The 20,077-nt window shown below is 41.3% G+C and overlaps 1 protein-coding gene across 11 annotated transcripts in view; it reads left to right on the forward strand.

The window, feature by feature from the left end:
- TTLL5 (tubulin tyrosine ligase like 5) overlaps positions 1–19,629 on the forward strand; it is a 135,369-nt gene extending 115,740 nt beyond the window's left edge. For 6 of the 11 annotated variants that reach the window (XM_026057166.1, XM_026057168.1, XM_026057170.1 and 3 more), the window contains 3 exons: positions 992–1,212; positions 8,352–8,437; positions 18,912–19,629. In XM_026057166.1, the coding sequence (XP_025912951.1) occupies positions 992–1,212; positions 8,352–8,437; positions 18,912–18,952 (348 nt within the window). In that variant the 3' untranslated portion in view covers positions 18,953–19,629. Of the gene's footprint in view, positions 1–991; positions 1,213–4,390; positions 4,495–8,351; positions 8,438–9,262; positions 9,648–18,911 lie in introns of those variants that run through there. The other 5 variants (XM_026057165.1, XM_026057172.1, XM_026057167.1 and 2 more) reach the window with 5 other exon arrangements.
- Positions 19,630–20,077: the final 448 nt, after the last annotated feature.

Raw genomic sequence — 20,077 nt, forward strand, 5'->3', positions numbered from 1 at the left:
GAGCCTGGAGCCCACTCTCTGTGGCTTTGTGTGTTTTTCACCAGAGAAGAAACTCAGGACAAATGCAGTGAAGTGCACTGCTCCCAAGGTCATTCTGAGGTGACTGGTGGGTGCTCAGCTATTCCCCTCATCTTCTATCATTGCTCTCTAGCTATGAAACTACATGGTTATGGCATTGCCTCTTTGCCCTGGGAATCTGACTAACTTTGAGAAAAGCCAAGGCAGAACTCCGAGCAAGTTGGTCCTTTCTGAAAAGAGTTGAGWGTTTTGCAGAGCTCACATAGGGAACCATTCCTCACTCCCCCCCTTGCCAGCTCCGTTGCTGAGTTCTCTAGTGTCTCATAACATGCAGATTGTTTTATTCCCCTTATCAAATCTGCAGCATACTTACCCCCCACCTGCTTTAGGAATAGAAACATTTTTTGTTCTGTGATATTACTGGGATTTCCTTTCTGTCAGTTGCCAACCTAAAATTCCTTATTCAGGCAGGGTACCCTAGAGCCTCCTGATATTCTGAGCACCTAAACGGCTGGACTGAAGAACTGGCATTGTAAGATATTCCCTATAACCTTTTTCTTTCCTGTGACTTTGTCTCAATCCCAGCTCCCACACAAAGAATAACTTGACAGAGTAGATGCAGAAAATGGGTAAAAGCTATAAAAGCTATGTTTCTCTGAGGATGGGACCCACTGTATGGTCTGGTTGGGAATGGTGATCTCTTGTTTTTTTCCTCTGGAACAGTATCATTCTGTGGCAGCAATGAGCTTGTTTGCCTTCCTAGAAGCTAGTCCCGGTGTGCAAGGGTGTAAAATTCAGCTTTAAAACTACTTCACTGATTTGATCACTAAACTCTTCTTGTTTGTGCTTGGGAACCCTGGGGGTTTCCTTCACCAGCAAATATTCTTTCTTACAAAAATGTCACCCACTCTATCAGCTCTCTCAATGATATTCAGAAAGACACTATGGTATTTATGTTTTCTTTTTTTGCCAGGTTCTGTTTGCCAACCACTCACAATCCAGCACCAGCCATATACCTACGTCAGCTGGCTCTGCTGCCTGCAAGACATCAAGTGCCACTTCCAGTATCCAGAAGGCAGCCAGTTCGCACAAAGTGATGCCATCCCAGAGTATGCCTTCTCAGCTGGTTCCAAAGCCTCGAGCAAACCACAGGCAGGCAGTGGTCAGAAAGACTGCAACGCAGAGGATTTCCAAGTAAGTTTTGTCTCTCCCCATCCACAACAGAGAATTGACACTCATCCCCCACAAAAGGAATCTGGGAAAAGAACCTGTCTACATGTGACTCAGGCATAGATCTTTCTGGCTCAGAACACCTTAACTGATGTAAACTGCAGTAGGTGCTCACTATTGTGAAGCTTCATGTTTTGCAATACTAAGGTAAGCAGAACTGTAACATCATACAAATGTAAGGACATAGGAACTGCCAGGTTGAATCAGAGGAGTGTTTGATCCAGAGTGGGATTCAGTTACCTAAATACAAGTTGCTAGTGCCATTTTAAATGCCCAGGGCTGTTTCACTTGGCCTCCAGCTGCTGCTCCAGATGAGCACAAGTCTCCTGTAGGTCTTATGTTTTATCTACCAGTCCCCTGCAGATGTCTCAAATAACTGACAGCATACAGTATGGTGCTTGACACCTGTGTTTAGGCACTCGAGTCACTCCCCCATGTTTAATCTTTGATGGAGGCTAGAATCTGGAGGATCAGAAGAAACTGCCAAAAAAAAAAAAGCCTTAACAAGCTAATCTACCCTTAAGCCAAGTTCCCCCATAAACCCAACGTATAATGATTGACTTATGCCTTTAAGCACAAGTGTTTATTTCATTTAAAGTGTTTATATTCTGCCTAATTTAACGATAGCTTTCCTCATTACCTGTAGATAATGAGGAAACTTATCTTAACTTTTACTGAGCTTTTGGTTATGGTTTTTACCATTCTAAGGTAGATGGGTTTGGTGTGTGTTATGTTTAAAAACAAAATAAAGCACTCAAGTGTGCTTCATGAAGTGTTGCTTACTTTAAGTTTGCTTCCTTTCCATTTCTTGGAGTGTCTTCTTTTTTGTGCATTATAAGAGAATGTGAACAAGAGTTCTATTTTTTTTTTCTTATCTTTACGTTTCATTAGTAGCTCCATCATGTCTCTGCTTATCTCCTCTTGGTCTAAAGCAATTCCATCATTTAAATCCTTCTTCAGTTTTTTCCTTATATATCAGCCTTGTTTCATCTCTGAATACTGAAGGGGAAAAGCTTCATTCATAACTTCCTCCCTTATACTCTATGACCAGAAGAGTTGTAAAGCTTTCAGAACAGGTTCCTGTGAGGTTACCTGATTCTGTGTTCCCCTCCTTGATTAAAAGAGAGGAGGCTTCATAAAAGATTAGTGAGGAAAGATGCCGTGTGAAGATGGGCACAGTCAGTGTGTGGGGATTGAATCTGGAACTGCAAGGCATATTTAAGGAGCTTGGGCAGAACTGTGTTGGAGAAACTCATATATTTCCTTCCTGTACTTTTATTATCTTAATAGATAGCACACTAAATTCATCCCCTAAAACTATTTAAAAAGAAAGTGATGTTAGTAGACTTTGTCGACTCAGCAAGTGCAGATTTGAGCGTCAGGTCTGGCAGGTATATGCTGGTGGGTTTGCTCTCTGATTTCTTTTATGCTGGGTGGCTCATGTTAGTACAGGTGACAAGCTGTGTCAGTGGGTTTCTCTGCCGGGCAGCAGGGATGTGTATTTGAAGATGCCGGTGTGCTGTGCTCACTTCTTGGCAGAAGAAATGTTTATCCTTGTGAGATGGAATTGCAGCTCCTTGGACAGACTTTACTTTGCTGCATTTTTGTGGTTTCTGCTCTGTGACAGGCAGGAGTGTGGGAAAACCGGAAAAAGTTCAGCACCAAAAATGCACAGAAGGGGGAAAAAAAGCAAAAGATTCCTTCAGAATTTCAGAAACCTAATCCAAGTATTGAAGGCTGCAAGGAGCCACTCCGGAAATACTTTCCAAGTTGCCTTTCAGACTCCAGCACAAGGCTACGAACCCATTCTTGCCATTCATAGGATCTTGCAGTAACATTTTTTCACTTACATGGAAAACAGCAGTGCCCAGCTATTCTTCCAGCATACTGAGAGCTGATCATTTGAAAACTACTGTGTCTCAGTCTAATTTAATCTGTCTATTGTTGTCAGGAAAAAAACAGAGATGCATCAACAGAGGAGAGTGAATGGAGAGAACCCTCTGCCTCAAAGGAATATAGAGATGAAAAAGATGCCTTGCATGCTCCAGCTTGTTCTTTACCATACCTGGTTATTCTATACAGAGTATTCTCTGTCACTGTGTGTAGTCTGCTTTTCAAAAACTCCAGTGGCAGAAATCCCACCAGGAGAGTCTAAACAACCTTATTATTAGAAAGTTTCTCCTGATGAGCAATCTGAATTTATCCTTTGTTTCATACTGTTGTGCCTTGTTCCTCCTTCCTGAACCACCCTAAACAGTTTCCTTTGCACATACTTTCCATCTTTTGAATATTCTTCTAGTTCTTGGAGATTCCTAGAGTTGCTTAGACTTGTTGAGGTTTTGTTAACCTCAGATAGTAGTTCCACCTGCCAAGTCCTTAATTGTCTCTTGAATTTACTGTATTTTCTTCAGTTTGTCAGAGTGCTTGCATTGTGGCACCCAGAATTGTAATTTTCCAGTGTGGGACTACTGTATCCTCAGGTTATGACATGGCAACTATCCCTCTCCATAAAATCTAACGTAATTTTGGCTTTTTGGCTGCTTCATTTCTCTGTCAGGTCATCTTTGATTTGCTACCCGCGCTCACCCCTAATTCTTTTTGGCTGTTTTCCTGACCTCTTTCCTCAAAGAAGGTCTCAGTGCTATATATTATTTCCACAAGACTTACACTCACTGAAACTAATCCCATTTTGTTCATTCTGTTGTTAAAGCTCTTATGTCTCATTTTTTTCTTAAATTCCTGTAAGCCAGAACTTATTTCTCTGTCTGCTCTTTGCACCTCCTGGCTGTTGCTGAACATCTTAATAAAAATCTTATTTTCAAACTTTTGTAGAATTTATCCAGAGACTGGACTGTGAAGACAAACTAGAATCAACTTTGTCTTTTTGACCTATCTCTTCCTTGCATGCATTATCATTTCTCTCCCAGCCATCACACATGGCCTCCAGAAGAGGAGGGAAAGAATAAGAGAAAAATCAGCTACAAACAGAATGAGATGCTAAAGATGAACATTACTGACTAATTCAAAAACTATCTTGTAACTTGGACACTTCCCTAGTTAGAACATAAAGGAAAAAAAGTAATGGAACAGGCAGACAATTCAGTCTTTTATTTTCTGTTTCTGTTCTCTCTTGTTTTCTCAGACTCTCAACTTGTAAAAGGTGGTACGTTGACTTTATAATGGATTGTGTCCAAAGCAGACTCCTTGCTTAAGCTAACAGTGTGGAGAACTGGGGCCCGCATTAAGGTGTGGAAAAAGACTACAGCAACTGGGAGAAATGGCTTAATATGTAGCTCTATTCAGAAATGTAACCCCATAAATTGGTCTCATGGGGCTCCATATTTTTGATTAAATGTGCTCAGATTACAAGTAAAAAGATAGTTTTTGAACAGCTACTACCACAAACTCTTCTTTCTTTCCAAGAGTCAGATTGGGGCCTTTCCACTGCTGCTAATATTGGCAGGTTTCTGAACCACGTCATTCTATTCCTGAAGAGACCTGTTGGTAACTGAAAGCAGAATTTGGAGACAGAGGTCACAGAAATAGCATTTGTGAGACATGGGATGAAGCAGATGTTCCTGGAAGCAGCATTTGGTGTACAGGACCTTCATATTACAGATGACAGCATGCAAAGCAGAAATATATATTAGCTCTACTGTCGGAACCCAGAGTGCATTTGTACAGCTGGTAGATAAAAAGAAAATCTTTCTCCTTTTAGGAATGACTAAGTCACAATAAGTAAAAACTTCTGCACTATCATTCCTATGGCAACTTTTTAGAGAACTGCTCTCTAAGTCAAGAACTATGACAGCATCAAGCAGAGCAAGGTCTTGGACAGGTTGTGAACAGGACTGTCAGTCAAAGAAAACATTTTAGAAAAATTCAGCTGTCAATGCTAGGCCACTGTATACAAAGAGAGGAAATACCCAGTAGAAAAAACAAGCACTCAGGTCAAGATGTTATAAGCGAGAGAGCCCAGGAAGAACATTGAGTTTTCCAACAATAGACTGGAGCATCAGAAACTATCAGGAATGTTGTTCAACATGGCATAATTTCATGTACTGAACTTTGGTGTAAATGTCATTCCCAACATCTCTATTCAGGAAGCCTTTTCAAGTACTCCCTTGAAGTCACAACACCATGACTCAAAATCTTTCCACCTTGTTCCTCTTTTGTATATTTGCTTTGCATGGCACCAGCAGTAGAAGATCCAAAGTTCTGCTCTATTGTAACCAGTACAGAAATAGGGTAGAGATGATGTGTTTCTCCAGGGTTCAGAAAGTCCATCCCACAGTTGGGTGATGTCCTGACTGCAATCATAAATGGAAGTAGCCAGCTGTTTTAGGACAGGCTGGCCAAGCCTGGCAAATGTGACAAAAGTAGAGGAATGACCACGGAGAGGACTCTAAAAATGCTGTGGTTCTGGTTTGTATCCTGTCTTCCCCATGTGTGGTTATTCACTGGCACATGTGAAGTGTCTCAAGTGAGCTGGGCATATCACACATTCAAGCTGAGGGCCCACTGTGAGGAGGACAGACAACAGGAGAGAAAGCATGTAACTGTTAATGGGACCCATCTCACGTTCTGCTACTGCTGTACTGAGGCACGTCTGTTTTTTTTAGCTCCTGAGCATCTGGGTTAATCAGACTGCCTGACCCTTGGACGTTTTTGGCAGCAATAGCAATGCATCTGAGAGAGGTGGCTTGATTTAACACCCTGACACAGCTGGGCTTATGAGGCCTGCAGCTCTTAGCCCCTGGCTAGCCTCAGATCATACACATGCAGAGATAGCCTGTCCAAGAGCAACAAAGAGGAACAAGCCTCCCTGGCTCTGCTCTTCACATCTGTTGCTGTCCTCTTGTCAAACCTAGGCTTTGTGTGATGTGAATTTGTTAGCATCAGTTCTGTTCCTCCTGGCCCACTAGATTCATTCACAGAATCCTAAACAACTAGATTTTTACAGTAAAGGTATTCAAAATTTAGCCAGGAAAATATGGTTTCTCTGTCACCTGTGAAACGAGCATCCTCCAAATTTGCAGTCTGGGATTGGGCAGCTTAGGGGTGGTTTAGTGCCTAAATGAAGAAAGTCAGTGCCAATTTCAAGGAGAGGTTATGTATAAGAGATAAAAAAGGCCAATGACAGATATTTAAGTGGAGGGGACGGTGGGGAAAGGCTGCTTTTGTGAGTATTAAAGAGGAAGAAATGGAGAACGTAGCAATGGTTTGCATTGGAGAAATGGAAGCAAAAATGACACATTAAAATCGGGGAAATGAGAAAGGCAGTGGGGTTTCAGCCAGCCCAAGGAGGAAGAAAGTGGAAAGGGATTAACTCAGTTTAAGCAGTGAATATGTTCTGGCACTGGAACTTCCATTAGGACAGCAGAGGGAACTTGAGGGGTGAGCTTAGACTGAGTGGTGAGAGATCTAGGACACAGAGGTAGATCTGAGAATAAGCTTTGTGGAGGTGACAGTTGAAACCACAAGAGTTGAGATAAAGTGTGGGTAGACAAAAGAGAGGGGAACAAGTCTGTAGAAGGAAAGGGATTCTCTAAAGGTAAAGCATACTTAAAGGTAGAAGTGTGACTGTTCCCTTTTAATTTTTTGTTGTGCTTGGTGATATTCCTGATGACATTTTCAACCATTAATCTTGCATTTACCTACAGAAGGGTGAGCTGGATTTGACCCTAAGTCATACAGCATTAAAAACATTGGCAGGCTAATTATGAGCGTGTAATGTTTATGTAAGAGGCATAAAGAGTACATCTGGATTCTCAGCTCCCAGATGGACCATGCAGTATCAGCAGCAAAAGAAACCATAAGTACAAATCCAAAATTCTCTCTAAGAGGCAATACACATAGAAACAAGCACATCATTTGACAATTATGGCTACATTTAAGTAAGGGGCTATGTTTTGCAAATGTCATATCAGAACCCCTCTCCCTTCCCATCTGGACTCCAATTGATTTCACTCAGATCCAACTGTGAGAAAATACAAGAGTCCCTCACTGGCCTTTTAGCTGCTAGGAGCACCTGGCATACTAGCAACTTGCTGACTTTGAAATTTGAAGGCAAAAGGTTTCAGACAACATTATAGAAACTGCACACGTGTGCCTGGGTCTGTTAGTCATCAGAGCCTCATGTGGGGATTGAATATTACAGTGCTCTCCTGAGGAAGAGCGGTGAGTAACTCTGTAAAATATAGCAGAGTTGAATGAGTGGAGGAATAAAGATTGTGGCAGAGAGGCAGGAGTGCTAAGTGCAGAAGTCTGGAGTGATCAGAGCAGCGCTATGCTGGAAGGAAGAGCAGCAAGAGGGAGAAGGGAAGAGAGGACAAACCAAGAACAAATGGGTAGGTTCTATAGGTTTGAAGGACAGAATAGATCCCTTTTTGACTCCTCTTGTGAGTAAACCCATTTTTACGTAGGAAGAGACAGTCTCATTTTAGTAAGAAATCTCTATAACACAGGAAGTTTAGTTGTACTCCATAGAGTATAGTTTTACTGCATCTCAAATGTTGAGCTAAATGCAGGAGAATTTACATGAAGTATCTGCTTGAGGACTGGCACTGGGTTACTGGAGATTAAATGCTTCCTATGGGTCTCAGTGTTTAAGACAAGTAAGAAATCTTGCCTCAATGAGTTGTGTCTGCTGAGTCAAGGTGCATGTACAAAGTTTACACTTGAACATAGCATGTTTTGCCAGCCCTCTTGTGTGCAATTCTGTTCTATAGGTTGCTTAATCATTTTGCTTCAAACCACTGGAGTAAGGTGATAGCATTACTAGTTGTGTTGTGCTTTGGCAGTCCAATGTAATTTTCCATCTCCTTTATCCTTCAAAACCAGTTTCCAAGGTGTGTGGAACAACTAAGTGCTTTAGGCACATTGACGTCTTGCTGGTGGCTCCATGCTCATCTGTCTCCCTCTGCCTTCCTGGAGCTGTTTGCTGTCACTGCCCATTTCAAGCTATGTTCACACACAGCTTCATAGCTACAGTCCTAGTGAGATTATGTAAACTAGAACCCTCAATTTTTTGTTCAAGACCTTTATTCTTCCTTGGTATTTCCCTTCTCACCTCTGTCTAATCTGATGCTTTTGCCTGTCAGGGTGACCTCCACTGAAAGGCAACTAAATGGATTCCAGAACAGCCTTAACAGTGCTGCATCCTGTGAGCCAGGGACAAATTCCACAGGTGAGTGCCAGTCCTGAAGCCCGGGAAGGAGGGAAGAGGGGGCTGTTGGGATGCTTTCATCTTTCTTAAGAATTGACAGGGAAAAAACTAACTTCTCAGCAAGAGGATGAAACACAGCTGCTTACCCTGCATGTAGTGGTTTCTAGGTAACAGCCTGGGATCAGCTGTGTAGGGAATTTATTCCTCCTGAGAGTAAAAAGACTAAAATGAAGGGAGCAAAGTCTGAGCTTCGTAGAGCTGGAGAAGCAAGATCCCTAAAACTGTGGCTGGGAAAAAACTTGGCTAAAATGGCCCCGCTTTGCTTTGGGCTTTGGCTCAAAGAAGCTCTGTTGTTCGAGTTTGGCCTTTAATAAAGGGCCAGGACATTCTTTACATTTTTCTTTGGTCTTGCAGAAAAGCCCCTTAGTTCAGAAAGACTTAATTGAGTCAACTTGTGAGTCAGCTGCACAGTGAAGTCAATCAGTAAAGGTAAAAGCTCTCAAAGGAAGATCACTGAGACCTATAGAATCAAATCTTCATCCTTTCCTAGTGATCACTTCATTCAGAGAGGGTTCTCTGCTGATAGGGTCTCAGGAAATGAGGACCCTATCCATTTTTCATAGATGCAGAACTATTTGCAGTAGATTCTAGTCTTGATGAATCTAAATCATGTGTGGTATATTGCCCAGGGTAATTTGTGGTGATGCTGTAATGGAATACATAGCCAAATTACACTCTAGAATGCTCTGAAAGAATTATGTTTCTGACCTTTAATTTTGCTGTGAAAACCCTGAAAACATGACTTGAGTATCACTAATACAGTAATTTCTGTTTGTGGTTTCACAGGTTGAAACAAAAGTTTGCACAGGGGTGAATTGCCCCATTCATCTCTTGGATATTTAGCTCTGAAACTTAAAGATGACATTTCCAGTATTAATGTCAGTGATTTTATTGCTGATCCTCTAGCACAAACATTCAGCTAATGCACATATTGTACAATTCCAAACTGCCTCCCACGCTTTACCACCTGCCAAAAACTCCAGCTCTCCTACCAGAGATTTTATAGGGTGAATAGCCATAGTCAATAAAAAAGACCCTACAGCGCATTGGAACATGACAGTGTAGGAATGGAGTATAATGGAATTATCAAAATAAATAAATTATGTCAAAACTGTAGTATATGTACAGTTGAAGCAAAAGTTCTGGTCTGCTGTATAGCTTAAGCTGAGTTTTTAGTACGGTATGTAAAGCCAGGTTACACATAGGTTTATCAGTAAATGTAAAAATGTACTTTGCAATATACGATCAAACTGCTTTGCTGAATGGACTTACATGAAGATGTTTGTGTGCCACCTTTCTCACAATTTTCAGAGCTCTCTCACAGTTGCCACCCTATAACTTCTAACCTCTGCAGGAGATTCTCTGCCTCTGCTCTGGGTACTGTTGTTCATACACGTGTTTGCGATAACTGTAGGCAGTAGCACTTTTCTATCCTGCCCTGTTTCTGTGCATGTGTGAGGACTGTTGATAATATTGATGACAGAGAGCAACAAGCAGAGCTGCAAGAAAAATACAGGCTAGATAACAACTACAGAGGTGAGAGCAATCATCCTCTCCAGGAGTACTTAGCGTCTTGTGAGGACTGAGAACTTTACCTCATGTTTTTTTTTCTGTAGGATTGTGCTAGCTGCACTGGGCTAAACTTATCCTCTCTGAATTTGGAAAAAAGGCATTGAACCTGATGTTTAACTGAGAGTGGCAGGGCTTAAATAGAGCCCTACTTTGACTGGGAGTGGACTAACAGAAGCAGGATCTAGTGAGTAGGTCACTCAAAGCTTCCTTGTCCTTAGGAGATGTATATAGCTCCAGGAATAGTGCTAAATATTGCAGTGATTGGACTAAGTAGAGCAAAACAATGTTTGTTCTTGGAAAATGGGGGGAATGATATTTTCTTCAGCTTTGCACCAAGCCACTGGTATGCGTCAGAGAATGCTGTGCCCAGTCTGTGCGTCTCAGAGACTACTCTGGTCCTTCCTGCAGGAACAGCTGTTCTTCTTCTTCTTCACTCTCTCTATTGATTGCTTACAATTGGCCCTGATTGCCCTCATCAACAGCTTATCTGGGGTTACTGTTTCACATGTATTTAGTATCCTGCATACCAACTAGAGAGATTAGAGACACAACTCATAAAGCAGATTACAGAATAAATTGCAAGAATTTAAAAATAGCAGGCCATGAAAAGTTGTGGAGCTAAAAGAGGAACCAGGCAGAACCTCTGCATAAAAACACACATAAATGTTCAAAAATGTCTGAGAAGCTTGAATAGACCTTCATTTAATAGAAGCCTGCGGGACAATTATTTTGAGAGTTGGCACAACCATTTCATACCATTGCATCAGGCAGGTTTTGTGAAGAAAACATCCTGGGAGAATGAGGAAGTCATTTGACTACCATAGGTCTACCTTTGCTCCATGTTGGACTGGGCCTTTGTGTGACTTTGGAAATGGGAGAGGCCAGTAAAGTAACCACTGGGAAGTTCTGTTTGTATATCTGGCAGTGTGGAGCTATATCAACACAGGCTTTGGAGCTGCACCTCATCTTTCACCATTTTGTGCTTTAGAACCTGCTTTTGGATGAGTGCTGGCCCTTGTAGTCCTTCAACTGGGTGAAAAAGTGATACCTGTTAAACAAAACCAGGCTTAATGGCAAAGAATCTGATGTTGCGCCAAGATCTCACTCAGCAGCTTGCAGTGTCTTGCTAATGTATCCATTTTCAGCATTTATCTGTGGGATACTGTAGTGCCTAAGGTTTGGTCTGGACTGGTGGGCATAATGCCATAAAAAACAGCCATATTTTCCATTTTCCAGGTCCTTTGGAAGTTGGCTGTCGAATTATATTTGCCAGATCCAAACCTTTATCCAGCCATTTCAGATCCACTGACACAGTCATAGGGCAGAGAAAGAGAAAGATGGTATAGGCTGGGCCAGCTTAAAGTAATAGTAACCTCTCATGCTTTTAGCCCATTCTTCTTCTCATGTCCTCTAACAGCCACTCTGAGGAATAGTAGATATTGGAGCTTTGCAGACAAGAAGCGTAAAGGTGTCACAAATGATGTAACCAAAAGTGAGGGTGATACTCAAAGGAAGAGAGAGTTGGGCAATATGGAAACTTTTAACCAGATTGTTCAGAGGGCAGTTCACTGGTGGTTGGTACTGCAACCGTAGAGAATACAGGTTGTAGATACTGTTGAGCAGTGGGCTCAGGCTCTTGAGGACAGATCTCTTGAGATGAAATACGAGGTAGAATAAAAGTCAGCATTTCTGCAATGCAGCCTAGGTTATAGGTGCAAGTGGGAAGGCAGATATTCTCAGGAGTACCTACAGACAGGAAGGTATAAAGATCTAAACCTGTAAGCTATCACTTGGGGTTTATATGTAGTGTTTGAACAGACAGCTTCCTCTCAGCTCTTGGAAGTTTGAATTTAACAGGATTTATTCTATTAAAGAAATACTAAGAATTACTACCTGTAGGGAGCATTCAAACACTTCTGATCTGATATTTCACTGACATTGAACACCCACAGTCACTAGTGTACTTGGGTGTCTGTTATTCTGAAAGATAAGCTATAGGACAATCATCATCACATTGCTTTTTTATCCTGAGCTACTTTGAGGGTCCCTCAGCATTACTCTGATTGTTTTTTGCTTCATGGAATTCAACAATTCAACTTGTATTAGTGAAATGGGTTGATGAGAAATGAGAAATCCTCTCTCTTTTCCAAGTCTCCTTCACTATAGCTTGCTGCGTAACAGCTAAGCTAAGTATTATGGTGGGTTGTTCAGTTCCAGGCTGGCTTTATGAGGCTCTATGTTTGATCTGGCTAGCTCAGATGATTCAGGAAGGAACCTAAGGACTGGTCAGTTTTTTTACTCTACATATTAACAATGTTAGGCATATGGAAACACTTGCTGCGTCTTGCTATTTATTTTTTGTTCCTTTGTAGTGGCATTAGGTGAATAATGCATGAATTTTTTTTCTCAAGAAAGTCAAGTTCTAGGTTAAGAAGGTATCTCTTTTCCACCAGAATTTAGCTTTTGAACAACTGGCAAGAAACACCAAGGAAGTTCTGTAGCTAGTTGGAAGACCACATACTTAGATATTTATTATATTTATTATTCATCCTTTTTTTGAAAATGCCAACAAAAAGCAGGTTTTAGGGAGAAGAGGGACCAAAGGGCACTTCTGTGAAAACAGAACAGCATAGTCCCAGGCAGCTTTTCTGTTCCTGAGCTGGACTCTTGTCTGCAGCAAGAGCCTGGACACAGGAACAGTCTGAAAGTGTAGTTAACCCCTCAGTGCAGTTGTGGAGTGGATACACAAGGTAATGACTTCAGCTGATTTGATTTGTAAGGGTAACAGCAACTATGAGTGAAATCTATCTTGTGTTTCTCTTTTTCCTCTGCTGCCAACTTTTTGAGTGTTTGTGAGATTTTAATTTCTTTTTTTTTTTAATTATTTTAAAAGCTTCAGAACAAAGACTCCCTCCAGGGTTCTCTTTTCCCATGGCAAAAATATAAATAATGTGCTAATAACCTATATAATTACAGACAACTATGAATCATGATTAAAACTGTGCATGACTGATGCCTGGCTCCAGACTCAACAGGACTTTCATCTTTTCATCCTCAGTGATGCAGTTTTGTTGTGCTAATGTTTATATTGCTAATGTCCACATGGCTTTTCCACTAAGTGTGGTGGGAGAAAAGAACATTGGAGTTATTGATTTTGGAAGGTAAAAGTTAGTAATATGCTATCAGTGTCTGAGAGCAGTGAAGGCTCCTAATTCATGAATTTTCTTAGTTCTCTACCAGGTCTGGCTTGAAGCATAAACTGATTTCTTTGTATTCCTGTTCTCTTGGCAGTACTTTTTACAGAAGGTGAGGGTCAAAACTCAGTCTGAAGCTAGTGAGGAAACTTCTTGAGCTAGGTATGGAGCTGATTTTATTTCCCTGTGATTCTCAGGTCCTTATCTGAGCTTAGTTACAGGATGATGCACAGTTGTCTGTTTACTTTATACATTCACCTGGCCCCCATATCTTCCTGAATGCCAACTCCTGAAGGTATGCGACTCTGAAATTAAAATGTATCATCGGTGAGGACTTAGAATTGGATCCTAAACTGCCAAGAAGCTAGTTGAAGAATATGAGGATTGATAAGCTGTTTTGACCTCATACACGTAGAAGGCAGGCTGCTGTTCTCTAGTTTTCTAGTGATTTCCTTCTTTAGGCTAAGGTGAAGAGAAGTGCTGAATGCCCAGTCCAAATAAGATGAATGTGCAAGCAGCTGTGGTCAGGTATAGAGCAACGAATGAAGTCTCCCTGCAAACCAGTGATAGTAAGGTGCACTTTTGCAATTATTCTTCTTTTTCATCTAGCACAACCCCAGAATTTTTCAGTTAACAGGAAATCTAGAGGTTGATTGTGTATTTCTAGAGTTCTTTATATCCAGGATTATAGTATGGTGCTTCATAAGAAGGCCATGTAGGTCTTGTTATTGGAAACCTGAAATTATAGTTAATGCTGGAGGTGTTAAGCTGTGATTGACTGTTGTCTACCCACTGCTTAGATGAGTGTTATTCTTGAAATTCAGCCTCTTTTATGTAAGGTCAAGGAAAGAAATTCAAGAGTTCTTTCTGCAGGTATACAAATGTGCAAGCGTCAAAATTGCCCTGCACCATCAAGAGGAAAAAAAAGAAAAAAAAAGACATGTAAACCCAGCAGGCATTTAAACATGACACCTACACTCACTTCATATTATTTGCCAGATGCAAACACAGAAAATGCACCGAATTTGGAGATTCTTTTATCAGCCATTGTCTCTTGGTTTTCTTGGAGAGATGGGATATGTAGCAAAGCCACTATGCATGGCCTGTGTCAGACACCCAGCCATTTGCTGCAGTAGAGTGGAATTCCCAGCTGTCCAACCCCATCCAGGCTTCCTCAGCTTCTGCCAGGCTCTGCTGCAGCCTGGAGAGGCAGTATGTTGTTGAGCACCAGTGTATTTATTTTTATGTTGATAGCACATTCCCTAGAGGAACCTTGGCTACAGTTTCAGCTGGTCTCACCACATTGACAGTATCTGTCCAAATCCTTCATCAGGAGCAGCTGGAAGCAGAAATCTCTCAGATTTCCGAACTGTCCACTGCTGGTATGCCTTCTCCCTCGCACTAATCCTGTTAATTCGACTCTTCGTTTGCCACTCTCCTGGTCTTTTCTCATTGCTGTGACTGACTGCACAAGTGGCCTTGACTTTGAAAGGTGACCTTCAAATGAGCACCTCGAGTAACCTCCACCTCAGCCTACTTTGGCTACTCAGGCACAAAGTATCTTATGACATGAAAGAGCAACTTTTGATGTCACCTCATTGCTTATCCTAATCCAGGAATAGAATAATGATGAGCTCTTCCCCATAAATTTTTCCCAAACCACRTGTCTGGCTGCGAAGCTCTCTGTGGGTTGCTGAAAGAGAACAGTGGTCTGAATTCCAGCGCTGGATCCAACCTTTCCAGTGCAGCCTTTCACCCTGCATACAGCCTTTGGCAACAGTGGTAATAACATTCTGTCAGCATCTCTCTGCCCTCTCTGTAGTGCTGTCTGCCTGCAGAGAAAGGGTTATTGAGAAACACAATCAGTCCATTTCTTCATATTTTGGAAAGGAGTGGAGCTTGATGTGGTAAAGATGAGGTGAATCCTACTATTGTGTATCCCTTTTAGGGAGGGCAAAGAATTGGTTATAATGGAGAGTATTTGGTTTCACATTTGTTCTTAGACATTGTTCTTTCAAGTATCACAAAAGCATCCAGGAACTTCTCTCTCTCTCCCCTGCTGACATCTACAGTTCCATAAAGAGGGCAAACGGGGAAAAAAGTCCCTGGTATAGTTGTTGATGGATAATTATCCCAGGTCAGATAATGACAGATAAGCCTGTAGCACTGGATGGACCAGAAGAGAAAAGAGAGGGAAAGAAAGACCTTGTCCTTAACACATTTCTTGGTACTCTTTGAAGGAGGAGGGAACCATTACCGTATGACTAGCAATGAGCAGATATTGATGTCTCTATCAAATACCTTTAGAATACAGACACCATCAAGGTGGATCTCTAAAATTAACAGCAGGGCATGCTTATGTTTGAGCTTATCCACTTATCAGAAAACTGTGTGGAAGTTTCATTAAATCCCAGCAGAGTATAAAGCTCTTTTCCAAAAGCAGAGGTCTAACCCCTTCTCAGACAATATTAACAAGATAATGTCAAGCTCAGCCATCACCTCTCAGCTAGAACTGAGGGTCATGTTCACTTCTAATGATCAGAAATTACATTTATTCCTTAACTTGTGAGAACAGCCTGCTTCTCATACCTTTAGCCAACCTTTTGCCTTTTTTCTATGAAAGGAAGGAGCATTTTCCTGTTATTACTGGTCTCATTCTCTTGGAAGTACATTCCAAGTCTCAGGAACACTGGGAAAGTAGGAGAGAAAGAAAAGGACAATCTGTAGAAATTGGCTTCCTTGTTTAAGAACTAGACCCCAGCTTGAATTTTAGGAGCCTTCACTTTTGACAGACTCAAAGAAAATTCCTAAGCAGGATAAGTAATGACTTCAGGCAGTTAGCATTTTTGCCTGACTGGGAGCTGAGCTTTGCATGTTCTCAGTAGTTAGGTGATGGCGAACTGCCTGTATTTATTTGTTGTATTGGAAATGTCATTCAAGATCAGGTGTGCAAAGACTGGGAGAGGTTATACAATTCCTTGGGTTCTTGTGTCTCACATCTGGCCCTTTGGCATTAAGCTACCAGTAGACAGAATGACTTTGCCCCATCCAAAATGGATTTTGTTTTCATCTGGCATTATTTTATTTGGACTAAAAATAGAAGCCAAAATGTGTGTGAATAGGGTGAGTATCTAGAGTTATGAAATGCATGAGGAAGAGCCAGAGAAGAGAGAGCTACATCAAACCAGGGAGTAAGGAGCTGAATAAGAGAAATCAGAATGAAGACTGTTAAGTACACAGGGGCATTAGCAGTTGGGGCGAGGAGCCCACTTGGTACCTTCTCTGTGATGTGGAGAGCAGGGAGGCTTTCCACGCTGGCTTTTACAGCTATGTCTCCATTTGCTAATGAGTCTGCTAACCACTCCTTTCATGCAGGGAGACTTCACTCAAATGAATGCAGTTGTGTGTGTCCTGTTTTTGTCACCTCCCAAGTAGAATTTCATGAGTTGGAACTGCTGCTTTCCCTTGCCTGCCCAGTCCAGCAAGCCAACTTGAAATTGTGCCCAAAAGATGGGGGAGGGAAGGCTGGCCTTCAGTTGTCAGCTGTCCTGGCTTGCTAGTGTCACTCACCCAAGGATATAAATAAACTCTATCCATTTATCACCTTTCTTAGTTGTGCTGTATATTATCAAGAGAAGGCTGGGCCTCAGTCTAGGATTGGAAAATCCCTCTCTGCTTTGGGATAAGAAATCTGAGTTTCTAGGGTTATCAGAGCTTTTCAGGGAGAAAGGAAGTTCCTGGTTTTAACACTGGATTCAGGAGGTTTGAACATGTTTTCTTAGTTCTGTCACAGACTCACTGTGGGTATGATGAAATAGCCCAAACTAGCTCTAAAAAGTGTTAGCACAGGTCCCTGACCCAGTACTGCCAGTCAGCCTAGTGCTCTGCTCTGTCTCATTCCTGCTACTTGGAAGCTGGGTAGATTAGGTGCTGGTGTCTGACCTAAACTGTGTAAATCTGTGCTGGGAAAGTCTACGTGGCACTGAATTTTATTGTGCTGATATACCATAAATTTCTTTACACAGTTCCTATGATATTCCCCTGACTCAGAATCATATCTATAAAATCCTTTTTTCTCCCTGTGTTCTAAGTACAGAAGTATTAATATTTTTGAGGTACAGTCGTGGATGACATGTATGTAAATATGTGGAAAGACATACAAGCAGATATTTTATGTTTTAACACCTCCTGGCAGGCAAAAATTAAAGGAGATTCATTCTATTACATGTGGTTATTCACTGCAGTGACTGTCTTCACCAGACAGAATCAACAGTTATTGGCTGGTATCGGGAATAATCTGAGGTTTTCTGTCCCCCTTCGTCAGCCAGAGCTTCTTAAAAGGAGAGATGGACAGCTCACCTCTAGCTTTGAAATGATAAAACTTCACATAATTGTATACATTAATATTTATGAAATAGATTGAATGCAGCAATGACCACAAGCTGCATTCATGGTAGGAATCCACATATTTACATGTAGACATGGGAATGACCCTCTCTGTGTTGAGTCTGCAGGGTAGCCACACAAGAGGAACTCATACAAAGTGATTTCAGTTCAGTCTGTGAGAAAAGGCAAACTGTTCTGTGCATTTCTGTAGGAAAAGAAAGGCTCAAAAGTCTCTTCAAAACAGGAAGATGAGGTTGAAGTTGGCTGCCTTTCTCATGTGCCTTTGTTTCCTTAATATCAGCAGATTGCCAAGGGATAGGTTTCTGGACTGGTATCCTATCTTAATACACATAGTTGACAGTTTGGTTCCTAATTCATGTTCCAAACTTTCTGTGCAGTGACACAGCTGGCAATCCTGCTTTCTAAACATCTTTCCAGATGCTTTGTGTTCTGTGATGTTTGGCTCTATGCTGGGCTTTCAAGGAGAGCATATTTTTTAAAATCTAGCAATATTTTTAATAAACATCTCTCAACAACTGTCGCTCACATGTAGGAGCAAGCTGATGTGCTAAATGTACAGGACAAGCTTTACCTAGTAGATTAGCCATAAAATGCAAACTGTCCAAAATAAACTTGTTCATTTCTAAGTGTTTTGGATTTTTTTTTAAAGGAATGTTGAAGGATTCTTAAGTAAAAGAAGTGAAGATGACATTAACTTTTTTCTGTAATGTGCCTAAGTAGGTAAATGCTGCAGTATGTAGAATTAAAATCTCTCTCTTTAATATTGGGAGGAAAAAACTTTCTTATCCACAGTTCATGCCTTTCAAAGATCAACCTTTTGACATACCCTGTCCTTTTCACACCCTCATTTCTCCTGCACAGATGTCCTCAGCATCTTTTGGAGTTGGGGGGTAAGGATTCCTGTGCAAGCAAATGAGTAATGGATGTAGAAAGAAAGATATGAAAGCATACTGATATAAGGTAAAGGGATGCAGAGCTAATAGAGGAGCATGTGAAGAGAAGAGTGAGGTTGGGATACAATGAAAATGGTATTCTAGGCTTGAGAAGAATACCAAGATTACTTTTTCAGGCAGTAGCTCATGAAGTTAGGTCTGTCATACTGATCTGTGCTCTCATTTCTTACTGTAGAGAGATGTTCTATGAAAGGGAGACCAGATTTCTGCTGGTGGCTAGTTCTGAGATTTGCAGGCCAGTGCAGCAGCTTTTCTCACAATATACTCTCCTGTGATGGCTCAAAAGCTTTGCTTTGTGTTTTTTTCCAGCCTCTACTCACAGTGAAGGACTAACACTGAACACCAGGTGAGGAACCCAGGGTATTGCTTCCAAGTGTGGAGCAAAGGAAAAAGCAGCAGTGACTGCTCTTATCACCATATTCCCCATAACACCCAGGTGATGAGGAGGACCTGATAAGAAGAGAGGAGAGTACCTGAACATCTGTGGAAGCTGGTGATAGAGCTGCAAGCTGAGGTGAATGGTTGCCTCTGAGAGCTTCTGCTGCTGAGCCTTGGGGTCCCTTCTTCACATCTCTTCCTGATCACTGCCCATAACATCTTTTTGTAAGATGGAGGTCCTTGAGCTATCTGTATTGTTTTTCCCAAGGTCGAAGTTTGAACATAAATCCCATCTGCTCAGCCATTTCAGTCTGTATTAGTCTTGTAACAGCAAAGATTCTCTGCTCTCATTACATGGCAACCAACAGCAGAGAAAAATATTAGACTGTAAGACTAGAGACATTCTTGTTGGTTGCCATCTTGAATTTTGGCACAGAGCCATGGAAATGCTCGGTTTGAATAAAGTCATTTCATTTGTTTGTTTTGGTTATAATTTCAGTTATTAATTCACACCCCCAAAATATTTGCTTTTATATTGGACAGGATGTTAAATCTGTCATTATGTTTCACAATTGGATGCTTATATTGTGTGGCTTATTTCTGTATTTTGATTTCTGTTTGTTTATGCTTTATAAACTTTTTCAAATTGGCTGATGTTTTCAGACCCAGGCTTGAACCCTAAGGCCCAGGTGTCTCCTATCAGTTGCAATAGTGGCTTGGTGAAGCACTCCAGTTAAAATTTGCCTAATGCTATGATACTTAATTCGTTGTGTTAGTCAATATCAGCAGCTGGAAATTGTTTTGGAGAGAAGATCCACCCATCCTTAAAATGTACAGGAAGCAGCTTCAGCTTTGGCTCATTCTTGGTGCCATGTTAAGGGAAAAAACTCATGATTTTCACAGTATTTTCCAACTTCTCCCTCGTCAAACAGCAAGTGGTATGATTATAAGAGATCCTGTTTTCAAGGAGCACAAAAACTCCTGTTGTTTATATCAGAGCCCTCAGAGATTGGATTCTAACAGTCTGTTTGATCTGTTTCCCTATTCTGCTGCTCTCCTGTCATTTCTACCCCGTGTAATCAGGGCTAAGAGATCAT

This window comes from Apteryx rowi, unplaced genomic scaffold, assembly GCF_003343035.1.
Source record: "Apteryx rowi isolate R43461 unplaced genomic scaffold, aptRow1 scaffold_137, whole genome shotgun sequence".
Lineage (NCBI taxonomy): Eukaryota > Metazoa > Chordata > Aves > Apterygiformes > Apterygidae > Apteryx > Apteryx rowi.